Source organism: Nannospalax galili, unplaced genomic scaffold (genome assembly GCF_000622305.1).
Source record: "Nannospalax galili isolate Female #2095 unplaced genomic scaffold, S.galili_v1.0 scaffold364, whole genome shotgun sequence".
Classification (NCBI taxonomy): Eukaryota; Metazoa; Chordata; class Mammalia; order Rodentia; family Spalacidae; genus Nannospalax; species Nannospalax galili.
This window is the reverse complement of record NW_008352752.1, coordinates 3,854,307-3,869,948: the sequence shown is the minus strand read 5'-3', so window position 1 is coordinate 3,869,948 and position 15,642 is coordinate 3,854,307. Positions and strand designations below refer to the sequence as shown.

The 15,642-nt window shown below is 36.8% G+C and overlaps 1 protein-coding gene across 4 annotated transcripts in view; it reads right to left on the bottom strand.

Moving 5' to 3' along the window:
- Window positions 1–15,642, bottom strand: part of Ankrd28 (ankyrin repeat domain 28) — a 183,828-nt gene that overhangs the window by 110,626 nt on the left and 57,560 nt on the right. Inside the window, exon 2 of one of the 4 annotated variants that reach the window (XM_029554520.1) lies at window positions 8,691–8,763. The exons of 2 other annotated variants lie outside the window; for them this stretch is intronic. In XM_029554520.1, the coding sequence (XP_029410380.1) occupies window positions 8,691–8,708 (18 nt within the window). In that variant the 5' untranslated portion in view covers window positions 8,709–8,763. Of the gene's footprint in view, window positions 1–8,690; window positions 8,764–15,642 lie in introns of those variants that run through there. One more of the 4 variants, XM_029554522.1, reaches the window with a different exon arrangement.

Here is a 15,642-nt window from a genome sequence, read left to right as displayed (position 1 = left end):
TTATTTTGATATATCACAGTGAAAGATTTATCGTCCTCTTTTTTTTTTTTTTTTTTTTAAAAAAAAAAAAAAAAAAAAAAAAAAAAAAAAAAGAATTCAGTTCCTTAGTTAATTAGCTAGCCACTACTATACTGTACTAACACTGGCAAAGACATATAAGGAACACCTTTTTAAATAGTTTATTTAATTTGTATGTGTTTTGCCTGCAAATATGTGTGTATGCAATGTCCATGGAGGCTAGCGGAGGGTGTAAGATCCCCTGGAACTATAGTTATGGACAGTTAGTTGTTAGCTTCCATATGGGTGCTGGGAATCTAACCTGGGTCCTCTTGCAAGAGGCCAATGCTCTTAACTGCGGAGCCATCTCTTGAGCCCCATGGATCAACTTTTTAAAAGCTTAACTGTTGTAGACAGAAATCTACATTATCTACATTACTGTCTTAAGGAATATGGTGTGGGTTTTTATGGTGGCTCAGAATCATAATACTAATACAGGTGGTTAGACTTTAAATATAATACCACACTAGGAACTAATGGCCTTTGGGGACTTTCCTGATTATGCTAGTTCTAAATAATCACTAGCACGTGTACTCCCTCTTGCCTGCCACTCAACCATCAAAAATGCATATACACCTTTTAAATTTTATCACAATGTTATCCCTGGCCTGAGGGCAGCATCTTTTCTCACAAAGCAAAGTATACGAACTTCAAAGCCAGCATTTCACTCATTACATTAGCCTGCCATAAATTGAGAGTAACAGAAATCAGTTACCTATGGGCTAGTACATGACCTGATTTCTTTAGGCACCTTCAATTTCCTGTTGAAGATGAATACTGACCAAATTACTTTTCTAGTTTATTTTTTTTCAATTGTAACATTTTACAACCTTTCTTTTTCTGTAGATAATAGGCAGATTAATGAAAGGGATACCAAAGGAGTGTTATTACAACCACAGGTTAGGTTTTACCAGGAAGTCTGATTACCAAGAATAAACTGGGGAACTGCTGAAGAAGGTCTTAATTTCTTTTTTGGGGGGGTCTTTTTGAGACAGGGTCTCCCTGTAGCCCCAGCTGTCCTGGAACTCACCATGTAGACCAGGCTGGCCTTGAACTCACAGAGATCTGCCCGTCTCTGCCTCCTGAGTACTGGGATTAAAGGCATGTACCACCACGCCAGGCTGAAGGTCTTAATTTTAAAGGATCATTTTTTTCCCCATGTGTAAATGTGTAGTTTGCATGGAGGAGTCAAAGTTCACAGTAGAAGCCTTCCTCAGATGCTCTCTACTGCATTCATTGAAACAGGGGTTCTCAATTGAACTCAAGACCGTCCAGGGATCCCATTATTCACCTTCCGACTTAAGCTGAAATTAGGCAGAATGCCATGCCTACCCAGCATCTTTGTGGCTTCTAGAGATCTGAAGTCCAGTCTTCATCCTTGTATGTCAAGTGTTTTAACCACTGAACCATGTCCTCAGTCCTTAAAAGGTCATTTTGAAAGGTAAACATTGTTCAAAGCAAAATAACTTGCTTTTAAAAAGGAAAAGACATACTTTAGGCACCAGAGAAATACAAATGGTATTCTATACCTAAAACATATTAGAAATACAATTTCCTTCTTTTGATCATAAAAATTACTATATAAAAATATAGCATTTTTGATAAAGGGAACTAAAAACTAAAAATGAAAAATGTTCTAAACTATCTAAATCACTACTTGAATTCTTAAATAGTATGTTCAGTATTTGTCTCCACTGCTTTACAGTTCAAACAGACATGAATCATTTTTTTTAGTATTTCCTAAATAAGTTCTACTTTAGACCGGAAGTGATGCCGTTCTAATGTGTGTGTGAAATAACCAGTGTACGATCTTCCCGCACCACTGGGAATTCCTTGGCTGTCTCATGTAATTATTGCTTATACAAGTAAACACTGGGTAACTATAGTAACTTGTTTTTAAATGGAAAACTGTTCTTTTCTTCAGCTTTTAAAGTATAGTAATCGATACTGCATTTAAGCATGGATTTCCAATTGTGGAATGAATTTTAACTAAGCCTTCCTTAGTCCTTTATAAAGAAGAGGAAAATTTTAGCTGGTTTTAAAATCATCTCACATTCAGCTGGGTGTGGTGGCACACGTCTATGAGCCCAGCACTGAGGAAGCTAAAGTCAGAAGAACATGAGGCCACCCAAACTGTACAGCAAGACAGTCTCCAACAACAGACAGATCAAATAGGGTTGCACAACCTTAAAGAAAAGAATCCCTGTAATTCAAACTGGCTTTCAAGTTAGTATAACTAAGAATCTTTGCTGACTTTCAAACTACTTGATATAATTAAAATTATGAAGAAACACAGTTATTTTTCAAAGTACTGCCTAATTGCAGATCTATACATTTATTAAAAGAACAGCTTTCCCTTCTATCTCTTTTACTTTGGGGATAGGTATATAAAAAAGTTACCTGTTCTGTTTAGCCTATTAAAGTTTTTTGTTTATACTCTTCTGAAAGGAAATATTTAAGGCTCAAATCTTCAAAGTGTTCATTTAAATGCTGAACAAAATCTTAAGTTCTTATTTATAACTCCTGAATCTGTATTTCCCTAAAAAGCCATTTTACCTTCTGGTTTAATTGAAACTCACTGTTTTCCTAAGTCCATGCTTTTCTAGGTCTTCCCAATTATTAGTTATTCCTTTGTTCATGCTCAGTTTTTATCTCCAGAGCACCTGTGTTTGTGTTGGGAGGAAGAAAGGCGTGGCAGTCAGTATTCTTTTAGTCCCCCACTTTAGTCTTAAAATATTACTAGCCTACTTGCCTGTAAAAACACTGCTCCTTTTGAGGCATATGCCATCTACCTAGGTGACCCTCCTATTTGTTGCTTGTGTCTATCAAAGGCCACTACTCAGGTCATCTAGATATTTGTCTCAGGGTCAGCAAGATGGCTTATCAGGTAAAGGCACTTGCTGCCAAGCCTGATGGCCTGAATTTGATCCACTGTCATGTGTTTGTTCCCCCCCTTCTCTCTCTCTCACACCCAGTTAAAAAAAAAAAAAGAATTAAAAAATAAAACAAAGTGCACTATTCCAATGACTTTCATCACTTCTACCTGTAAGTTTCATATATGCCAACTTAATTGCTGCAATTCCAATAGACCATGGCATTGCACACAGCTGTGCCCTTGTATATGTAATTCCCTCTGCCTAGAAAGCTCCCCTGCTACCTCCTTATCCACAAAATACATAGTCGGGCTGTATAAAATAAGATAAAAAATTAGGCAGCAGCCAAGTCATGAAGGGCCTTAAGTGCCATATTAGAGCAAATACAACTTAATCTGCAGAACAATGAACATATCTCTAAAAGCCTAGGTTGAAAAGTGATAGGCTATACACCAGGAGAACTTGATGTGGACATAATGTAAATGGTGACCTAAAAATGGATAACCATGAGTAAGCTATTGCAAAAATCGATGCCAGAGGTCACAAAAGACAACAAAAGGGTAAAGTTGGAACAATTTTTCTAGAGAAAAATCAAACCAAACTGCCAACAGCTACCAATATGTCTTTCATATTTTTCAAGCTAGCATTCTACTTGAAAAAAATTGACATAAGGAAATATTAGGCTATAAAAGCATATACAGTGAGAGCTTACTGAACCATAGTTTAGAACATGCAAACCACCTTACGACTGAATAAAGAAATGATTCAAAATATAATACATACACACAATGCACATGTAGCTGCTATTTTAAAACCCTTTTCCCTTCAGTTCTGGGGACTGAATCCCAGGGTCTCACACATGCTAAGCAAGTGCTCTTACCAACAAGCTACATCCCTAGCTTCTTTTTAAAGGATTTCTAAAAACAGGACATAATATGTATAAATATGTAGTAAAACGCAATATAGATACAAAATAGTTCTAAATTTGATAGAAAAGTTACTGGGATAAAACCCAGGGTCTTGCACATACTAAGTAGGAATTATATCACTGAGCTATATCCCTAGACCAGAGGTCTTTTGGTTTTGATGATTTAGTTTAATTATTAATTTTATATGTGGGGGTCTGCACTGAGTTTATGTGCACTACCTATGTGCAGGAGCCTGCCAAGGCCAGAAGAGGGCATCAGATCCCCTAGATCAGGAGTTACAGGCAGTTGTGAGTTGCTATGTGGGTGATGGGAACTGAATTCTGAATCTTTGCAAGAGCAGCAAACATTCTTAACCACTGAGCCATTTCTCTAGCCCTGTTATTTTTTAAAATCAACAACTAATCAAGTAGGCTGTAGCAGGATTATGGGTAATTCATTCTCTCTTTCATAGTTCATGCATTTGTCTATTTCTGAGTAACATTATTCCTTAAGGGCCATCGCTCACTTGCTAAACTGACATTATTTTACAGGCAGGAAAACTAAGGCCTAGAAGAATTAAATGGCAAAGGTTCCCATTACCAAAACCTCAATAGTGCCTATAGGAAGGCTCACTGTTAAAAACCAAACTTATAAACCAAAACCATTTAATCCACGCCTACTGTGACTGTCTAAATTTACTGGATCACAAAAACTTCTAAATTCATGCTTCAAAAGCTAGCAATAGGGGCTGGAAAGATGGCTCAGTGGTTAAAAGCACTGGCAACTCTTGCAAAGGACCTGGGTTCAATTCCCGGCACCCACATGGCAGCTAACAACTGTTTGTACCTCCAGTTCCAGGTGAATCTGACACCCTCTTCTGACCTCTGTGGGCACTGCACAACATGGGTGCACTTACACACATGCAGGTAATAACACTCATACACAATAAAACTTAAGAAAGAAGATACCAATAGTCAGTGATGAGCAGACTATAGGATAGGATATGGGTGATAGGATAATTTAAGATGCTTGTTTTTATACTTATATTATTTTATAAATAAGATGCTTGTTTTCTAGTTCCCTGAACTAGAATGAGCCTTGTTACGATCCCAAATAAACTCTAGAGACTTATCACTCAACTCATTAATATATAGTAATGTCAAAAGGGCATTTGGTAGCTTAAAAAGCACAATGCGAATATAGTACCTGTGAAATAAAAAGGCTTCAATGAAAGAGGTTTGAGTGGCTACAGGACAGGAGAAAAAGAAAATGATCATTAGGGATGGTTTTTAAAACCACAGCCACCTTTAAAAAAAAAAAGACTTAAGAAATTGTGGGTTTTTTTTTTAACCTGGATGCCATTTAAGCTACAATAATACCTGTGTATTGGGTAAATAGCTTGTCTACCATATATAAGGTTCTTAGTTTGATGAGATTATCACCTACAAAATCAAAACATCTAAAAGGTGATGACTGAAACACTGTATTAAAAAAATACAGTAAGCTATAGCTTTTTAACTTTCCACTCATATACAAGGATTTTTTTCCTCTGAAAAAATACATGTATTGAAGCTGAGTGTGGTGGTACACATCTGTAAACTTAGTATTCAGGAGGCTTAGACAAGAGGTTTGTAATGAGTTCAAGACCAGCCTAGAGGGACTGGAGAGGTGGCTCAGTGGTTAAGAGCACTGACTGCTCTTACAGAGGACGCGAGTTCAAGTCCTAGTACCCACATGCTGGCTAAGAACCATCCTTAACTCCAGTTCCAGGGGAATCCAAAGCCCTCTTATGACCTCCACAGCACTGCATGATGCAGGTGCACTCACATACATGCAGACAATACACTATACACATAAAATTAAAAAAAAAAAGACCAGCATAGAGAGCACAGTGAGACACTGTCTCAAAAAACATGCACGTGTACACACACACACACACACACACACACACACTTTCAACTGCATAGTATGTCACAAGTGATTTAAAAAAAATTGTTTCAGGCTGGAAAGATGGCTCAGCAGTTAAGAACACTGTTCTTGCAGAAGACCCGGGTTCGAATCCCAGCACCCACATAGCAGCTTACAACTGTCCATAACTCTAGTTCCAGGAGATCCGACAGTCTCTTCTGTCCTCCACGGGCATTGCACAACATGGGTGCACTTACCTACATGCAGGCAATACATGCATACACGTAAAAAATAATAATAATAAAAAAAATTTTTTTGTCTTTTTGAGACAGGGTCTCCCTGTAGCCCCAGCTGGCCCAGAACTCACTATGTAGACCAGGCTGGCCTTGAACTCACAGAGATCCACCTGCCTCTGCCTCCCAAGTGCTGGGATTAAAGGCGTGTGCCACCACACCCGGCTAAATAAAATATTAAAAAAAATTGTTTTAACACATTTAACTTCATGACCACTATCTTAATCTTATGAAATTTTCAAATGGTTCCCTTATATAAATTTAGAAAGGCTTGCAGTAACTAATGCAAAAGCACCATCTAGTGGCAAAAGGTAATAACTGCAACTTTTAAAAATTTTTAAAAATTTTTATTTTATGTGTATGAGTGTATTGCCTGCATGTATGTCAGTGCACCTGAAGAACACAAATATTGAAGGCCTAATATGAACAAACTGTAAATGCCACTAATACACATTACGAGAAAGTAACACACAAATTCATTTAATTGTAACTGGTATGTGTTGCCTGCATGTATGTCAGTGCACCTGTGTTGTGCAATGCCTGCGGAGGTCTGACGAGGCTGTCGGACCCCCTGCAACTGGAGTTATGGACAGTTGTTAGCTGCCATGTGGATGCTGGGATAACAACCAGTGTTTTCAAATGCTGAGCCATCTCGCCAGCCCCATAACTGTAACTTTTACAAAGAGAACAGCAGCAAAAGTAGATTGGAAATTCACATGATTTCCAATGTGTTAACAGGAAAAAAAAGATGGGCTATGAGATATTGACAACCTGCTATTTGTTACCATTTTCCAAATCAAATCTGACCCTTATACACAAAGTCTGCCAGGTTCTATTGTTTTGGTTTGCTTTTCTGTTAAGTTCATCCATTTCTCAAATGTTGGGTTGAGGAAAAAAAAAATTCGAATAGGCACATTTAAGATTCAGCCAAGGCTTTAGGTTTTTTTATTTTTTAAATATTTTATTATTTTTGTGTCTATGTGTGTATTGCCTGCACGTAGGTAGGTGCACCTATATCGTGCAATGCCCGTGAAGGACAGAAGAGGCTGTCGGATCCCCTGGAACTGGAGTTATGGACAGTTGTTAGCAGCCAGGTGGGTGCTAGGATACGAACCTGGGTCTTCTGCAAGAACAGTCAGTGTTCTTAACCACTTAGCCACCTCTCCAGCCCCCAAAGTCAAAAACTTTTATGAGTCAAAAATAATAAATGATTTACAAAGAACAAAAAGTAGATGAGGGGTAGAATGTCCAGGAAAATTTTAAACAGCCACCCCAGGTAATGACAAGTGGTTCATAGAATGCATCTTTTTTAAAAGGCGGTGGTAGCAGGGTATTGTGGTGCACCTTTAATCCCAAAACTCCTAAGGCAGAGGCAGGAGGATCTCTGTGAGTCTGAGGCCAGTGTGGTCTTCATAACAAGTTCCAGGCCAGTCAGAGCTATACAGTGAGACCCTGTTTCAAAAAAAGGGTAGGGGGGTGAGGGCTAGGAGTAAGGAAAGAAATGAGATGGAAAGGAAAGAACTGGGAATGAAAGCAGTAATTCAGTGGTAGAGCACTTTCCTAGCATGAATAAGGCCATGCATGTATAAGTCTGATATCAGCATCACAAAAACAAGAAACAAACAAAAAGGTAGTCATTTGATAGGTAATTTAGACTTTCTTAAAAAAGAGGCAGAGTAAAGATTCATCATCAGTTAAGTATGTCATACATCACAATTGCTGAACAAAATATGAACCTGTAATGTGATCATATTTACTCCAGTCTAATATACCAAATATTCTGTTCATCTCCTCCTAGAAAATAGATATTATCTTTCCATTTCCAACCCAACAGCTTCCTTCTTTAAAAAGGAAAAAAAGAAAAGAAAAAGAAAAAAAATCTAAAAACAAATAAAACCCAAGTAAGGGTATTGAAACTGTTTTGCATCAAGTCCACTTAACACCAACTGGTATTACTGTTTTAGGGTCATAAAATGACTAAAAAAAGACAGCAAATTGCAGCTTGGTGATGGCAAAGAAGTACCTGGTCAGTTTCTTCCTTTATAGATCACAAGCTTCTTAAGACATTCTCATTTTAAATGAGAAGCCTAGCAAACACCAAGTTATCAAACGTACACTGTTTTTCTGGTGCACTCAGTCTAATACCTCTGGAGTTTGACTATTAAAACTACTTTCACTAAAAACATAGGAGAGACATTCAAGTAACCGAGGTCTCTTCAGGACTACCAAATGGCTGAAATGTTTAAAGTAGGTACAGCATTTGATATGCATGAGAATGAACAAGGTGACAGATCAGCTAGACAAGAAGATGAAAGCATTCAGCTAATTATTGGTTTTTCAGGACAAAATAAAACTACTTGCAGTTCTGCTCCTTGTCTCCAGCTGTTTAATTTTTTCCCCTCCAAGTTATGAAAGATTTTCCACTGAAAATCTATTTGAACTACTAAACTGCTATAGACTAAGTCTTCTACCAACATAAGACCCACTACTATAGGTAAAATGTCTCCATTAAAGGATTTAGACTGACACTAAGTGTTAATTCACATAATTATGCATAAATTTAAGTTATAATGAGGCATATATAGCAACAAACTAGTCAATTACAAGAGCTGCCAATATTACTGCATAGAGACTACTAGAAAATAACCTACCATAAAAGGAATTCCCATACTATTTTCCTCTGGCAGAAGCAGTAGCTGTATTGTTTCAATTCCAATCACAGGCCTGTGGCAGAAAACAGACATCAAAAGCAAGAATATGCCAACCCTCAAAATGAAGGGGCTATGCACCTTAAGAAAACAGAGTTATTAGATGATATAAAACTTACTTTGACTTTCACTAAATCAGAATTTAGTTTGAGCCTTCCATCAATATGCAATCTGTATAGGATTTCTTTTCCATTTTTCTGTTATTGTTTTTTGAGACAAGGTTTTGCTATGTAGTCCAAACTGGCCCCAAACTCAATCATCCTGCCTCCAGTTTCTAAGTGCTGGGATTACAAATGTATACTGCATGTCCAGCACAGGAAGATATTTTTTTTGGGGGGGGGTGTCTTTTTGAGACAGGGTCTCCCTGTAGCCCCGGCTGTCCTGGAACTCACTATGTAGACCAAGCTGGCCTTGAACTCACTGAGATCCCCCTGCCTCTGCCTCCCGAGTGCTGGGATTAAAGGCACGCTTGGCAGGAAGATGTATTTTTAAAGACTGTCTTTATATATAAACCAACCTTTATTGGATGTCTTTAAAGAAGCCCAAAATGAAAGGCTTCATTTTTAGAATCCATAGCAAGAAGCTAGCCTCCTAAATCTTAAAAACACACATACACGACACGGATGCACTCACATACACACAGGCAATACACTCATATACAAAATAAAAATAAATAAAATATTTTAAAAAAACCCCACACATACAAACAAAAACCCTGTTCAAATATATCCATTAGTAACATATCCAGTCACTTAATAATTATGTTTATCCATGGTATATCTTAAGCTAGGAAATTGTTTATGAAGTATAAAACACTCATATAATCTTTATATAATGAAACATTCATTTCATATATATATACATATATATAAATTTGAGAACTCAACAGATTATCTCCCACAGAATGACCAATATTTTCTTCACAAGTACTTCAAATAATTTTGGATCATATATTGTCTGTTCATTTGCTTCTTCCCCTCAAAACAAAGGGGAAGTTTATTAAGAAAGTGTTTTAATAGGGATTTAAGCTGAGTGTTAAGGGAGAAGCACTTAAGGACAGCTATATGCACCCAAAGGTAGAGTGGGTTTCTGAAGAGTGATTCACTCACCCCTCTAGTTCTCTACAATACTTTGAATGACTGTATGAAGTTCTATTAAGAAATCATATCATATTCTAAGTAACCAATTTCCTAATATTAAACATTTGTTTCCTTTTCATAAGGTAAGTTCTCTAAGACTGTTATATATTCTCTTTTTTTGTTTGTCTTTTTTTTGTCTTTTTGAGACAGGGTCTCCCTGAAGCCCCAGCTGACCTGGAACTCGCTATGTAGACCAGGTTGGGCTTTAACTCACAAAGCCACCTGCCTCTGCCTCCCAAGTGCTGGGATTAAAGGCTGTGCCCCACGCCTGACTACTGTTATATATTCTTAAGTAACAATTTTCCTAGAATAAAAATAAATTTACCACCAGTTAATTTAGTGAAATTTGGCTTGTTTTCAAGTAAGTAAAATCAGGTCTAAAAACTTATGAAGACAATCCTCAAGGGTAATCATCTGAAAATAATACATGTCAGAATTAAATGTGTGTAAGAAAACTATACCCCAACCACATTTCAATACTAGGTTAGAAGAGTCTTGAGAGCTGGAGGGGTTGTTGCTGTGTTTTGGGTTTTGTTTTTTGTCTTTTTTTTTGTTGTTTATTTTTACTTTTTAACCATCATTGTTAGTAATGAGTGCTAATGTCCTAATATGCAAATTCAAATACAAGGAAGATAGAAAAGGCTCTTATCCCACTCTGGTGGAAGAAGGTAAGATACAGCTTGAAAAGTATTAAAATGTGGTATTTTTCTCTCATCAAAATTAGGAACAAATTAAGTTTATCAAAAAGTATCACTGTGGATGGATATGGGGGAACATGTCTATAAATTCTACCACTCAAAGAAGTTTTCTGAGTCTGAAGCCAGCCTGAGCTACACTCCAAGTACAGCTTGAGCTAAATAGTAAATCTCTGTCACTAAAACAAACCAAATTCTGTCTCAAAACAAGAGACATTATTTTTTGTATATTGTCCAGGCACACAACAGATGTAGTAATACCATGAATTTGCCATTTGGTGGCAGCAAATACAAAAGAAAAAATTTTCACGGCTTCTAGTTACTGTATTATTTATTACCAATACAAAAGTGTTTTCCAAATCTATTTTAAACAAGAACTTCAAATGAAAGAGGGGCTTTACAGCTCTTTTTGTTTTTTTGAAACAGGATTTGGTTATGTTGTTCAGACTGGCCTCAAAGTCTTGGCCTCTCGAGTGGTGGAATTACAGGCATACATACATAAGACTGGCCAGAACAACCTTACGGGTTTTTTGAGTGTTGGCCTGCTTGTTAATGTAGACTATGCTGGCCACGAACTCTCTTGATCTGCCTACCTCAGTCTCCTAACTGCTGAGATTATCAGCATGTGCTAGCCACCACGTCCAGCTTTGATAGTTCTATTTGTAGCATATTTACAGCCAAGCTCAAACAGTACCAAGAGCAAATTTAAAACAAGAGTTCTTTTATAGTACTTACCAATACAATTTAATGGCTTCAAAAAGTACCTAACTTTTGATGTTTATTAAACAACATGAATTGCAACGACTCTCATTTGTACTAAATTTTATCTTATATACAAATTACATTTTCTTACTTTAACCAAACCTAGGTAGCCTAGCAACTTATCACAAATATGTACTTAACAACTGTTTGTTAATAACTACTTATGTAATAACTACTACAATTACAGCAACGAGTAAGAATTTTTTTCTGGCTTTATGAAGCTTATACAAAATCTCACATATATTTTCTCTACCTGCATTTTGTTATAAAGGATAGTAGAGTGGGTATAAGAGAGATAGTAAAATAATTACTTGAGAATCTAAAGACCAAAATGATTATAGCTTCCCTCCTCCACCTGTGATTTACAATAAAACATACAGCAAAAGTAAAAAAGCAAAGAAAGGATATACCACAAAGTTTCCTCCCTATAATTGCCTTAATGTTCTTCTCGTCTGTTGAAACAGCTATTTATTTCAAAGGGAAAAGTATCTGTTACCCTTTATGAGCTACTTTCTTAAATCCAAAAAGTGATAGAAGTTACAAGCACCTAGAAAAATGTATGTAGAGCTTCTCTTCATACACAATTATCACATAGCAAAGTATGTATTACTCCAAGTAATTTATTTTCAAAATTACTGCCAAAATGCTTATAGTGGAAGACAATAAGAATCACAAAAGTAGATCTCAGGTGGATTCAGCTTGAGACTAAATGTATGGATACCCTGATAGACTGTATCTGAAGATTGTGAAGGCCAATTCTTGAGAGAGCAGGGACTGCATTTGATTCAAATTCATGTATGTATGATATCTGTATATGTAATATCAGCTCTACAGCTCTGCTTAACATGTCACAGCAATGAACGTTTGAATGGACATTTCATAATAATGATTGCATCTTGTTACAAAGAGAGAACTATCATAATTTTTCTATCCCAATTGGCTATTATTTTCTGTCCCAAATAGAATCAAGATTTACCTGCTAGATGTTACCCTCAGTAATTTTATAGTCTGACTTAATACTAAATGTCAACGACATAAAATTCAGAGAGTAGGTATCATTTATTTCCCTAAGTGCTCATCTCTTAAAGAGTAAACAAACTATAAAGCAGTATTAAGTTCTTTTATAGATGCTTATATATGTGCCTATCTGTGTGTGAGAGAAAGGCATACAAGCATTTTGGTATATTTTGAATAATAAGATATTCCAGTTAATTAATAATAACAGTGAAATTGGTAAGCCCGGAAAAATAGGATTCCTAGCACAAGTATCAGGAAGTACTGATTTCTGCCTAGGCAGAAAACAAGATAGGATTTATATTTTTACCATTCCTATTCTATTTGAAGACCAACCACTACCTTAAGAAGAAATAATTACTGTTTTTATATAATATCTGTGAATAAGTAGAAACCAAGTTTTGCAAGTACTATTTGCAACAGCACCCAAACCCTGGAAACATTAAGGTATAAACCATAATTTGTTCAGTACACTCAAGGCCCTGAGTCTGTGCTCAAGCACTGCAGATAAGAGCAAACTATAAAATATTCGGTGAAAAAAATAAAAGATGACTTGTAAGTAGAGATAGGATGTTCAGGGATGAGAAAATACTCTTTTTTTTTGTTTTTTTTTTTTTTTTTTTTTTGAGACAGGGTCTCACTGTGTAGCCCTAGATGGCCTGAAACTCACTACGTAGACCAGGCTGGCCCTGAACTCACAGAGATCCGCCTTCTTCTGCCTCCCAAGTGCTGGGAAGCACGATGCAGAGGAAACATTCTTAAAATGTTGATTTTTCTTTGTTTAATCTACAGATGAATGCAATTCCAAACAAATCCTAGTGGGCTTTTCAGTAGAAATAAATGAGAATTGATTCAAAATTCACAGGGGAAGGAAGGAATTAAAACTAGCCAAAACTATTCAAAAATAACAATGGAGAATTTACATCAGCATGAAAAATATGAGAATAAAGAACAACAGCCTGGCATGGTGGCACATGCCTGTAGTCCCACTTGGGAGGCAGAGGCAGGTGGATCTCTGTGAGTTCAAGGCCAGCCTGGTCTACATAGTGAGTTCCAGAACAGCTCAGGCTACAGGGAGACCCTGTCTCAAAAAGACAAAAACAAAACAAAACAAAACAAAACCCTATGATGCGTAATGCTACAAAGATACAGTCACTTTAAGATCATGAACGAGGGGATTGGAGAGACAGCTCAGTGATTAAGAGCACTGTCTGCTCTTGCAGAAGACTCAGGTTTGACTTCCAACTCCCACATGATTAACAACTGCCTGTAACTCCAGTTCCAGGGGATCTGAGACCCTCCTCTGTCCTCCACAGGTGCTGGACAACACAAGTGTATTTATATACACACAGGCACAACACTCATACACATAAAAATAAAAAAATGTAAAAAATGATTTTTTTAAAAGAACGTGAAGAATTCTACAAAATAAAAACAGGGCTGCTGAGATGGCTCAGCAGGTAAAGGTGCTTGCTGCTAAGCTTGACAATTGAGACAGTATAGTGGAAGGAGAGAACAAATTCCTGAAAGACCTCCACAGGCTGGAGTCAGGTCACACACACATACATAAACACACACACTAAAAGTAAAATTAAAAAAAAAATCAATAACCCAAGTTCTTCAACTAATGTGTGTATTTTCTAAAAGAGAATGAGCCTGTTTTAGAGACAACACCACCACCCAGTAAGTAACATATGAACTTAAATCTTGTTTAGAGCTGGGTGTGCAGCTCAGTGGTAGAGTTCATACTTACAAACATTAAAAAAAAAAAAAAAGCCTGGCTTAGAGCTATTCTAACAAATTAATCCCCCAAAAGATATATGACACAAAGGAAATGAAATGAAAAGTAACAAGCTTTGAAACAATCCCCAAACACTGGGTATGGTAAAATGCTGAAATTGTTAAGGCTGGGCAATCAGTTCATAGGAATTCACTAATGTCTTTTATATATGGCTGAAAACTTTTTGGTTTTTGAGACAGTATTTCATGGATCCTAAGTCTGGCCTCAAACTTTTAAAAAAATATTTATTTTATTTATTATTTTTATTTTATGTATATTAGTGTACTGCCTGACTGTAGGCAGATGTACCCAAGTCATGCAGTGCCGACAGAGGTCAGAAGAGGGCATCCCATCCCCTAGAACTGGAGTTATGACCATTGTTAGCTGCCATGTGGATGCTGGGAACCAAACCCCGGTCCTCTACAAGAGCAGCCAGTTCTCTTAAAATACTCAACTGCTCAGCCATCTTTCCAGTCTCTCAACCTTTCTATGTAGCAGAGGATAACCTGGGCACTTGATCTCCTGCCTCTATCTCCCAAGTGCTGATATCACAGGCATATACCACCACACTCAGTTTTAGGCAGTGCTAGAGATCATATCTGCAGCCTTGTGCATGTTAGGCAAGCACTCTTCCAAATGAGCTACATCCCCAGGTATGGCTAGAAGTGTAATCATTTTACTGTATTGGTACATGTAACTGAACAAACTACCCAGAGCAACAATAAAAAAAATTAAGAGTACCCAAACAGACATACAACACAAAAAAGAGACTTAACTATTAATCAGGAACTTCCCAACAGGTGCTAGAGAGATGGCTCAGTGGGTAAAATCTCTTGCTACTCTTTTAGAGGACCAGAGTTTGGTTCTCAGCACCCACATCAGGTGGCTTATAATCCCCTGTAACTCCAGCTCTAGGGGATCCAATGCCCTCATCTAGTATCTGTGGACACCCACCCCCAACACCCAAAACATTCCTTGTGAATATAAACAACAAAAAAAATCCCCTGCAAAATACATTTAAGTCAAATACTGCAGCATATGAAAGATTAAAAACCATAACCAAGTAGAATTTTAATCACAGAAATTCAAGGTTTAATGTTTAAAAAAATGATAGACCACATTAATTAAATGAAAACACAAGACAATCACAATTGATGCAGAGAAAAAGCATTTTATAAAATCCAATGCACTTTCATAATTAAAATAATCAACAGATTAGAAGGGAACTTCTTTACCATTATAAAGAACACTTAGAAAAAAAGCAAAAAAGACCCACAGCTTCCACCACAGTTAAGGGTGAAACACTTAGTACTTATGTACCAAGGTCAACTTAAAGATGTTCATACTCCCATGAGCTTTCATATGACTGCTACATAGAGTCATCTGCTTTTTCTAAGAATCCACTGTGTCAGTTTTCCAAATTAACCCATAATCTCAATGCACTATCAGTTAAATTCAGGAGTTTTTATGATTACTGTAATTTTAGAAGTTTATGTAGAAGACAA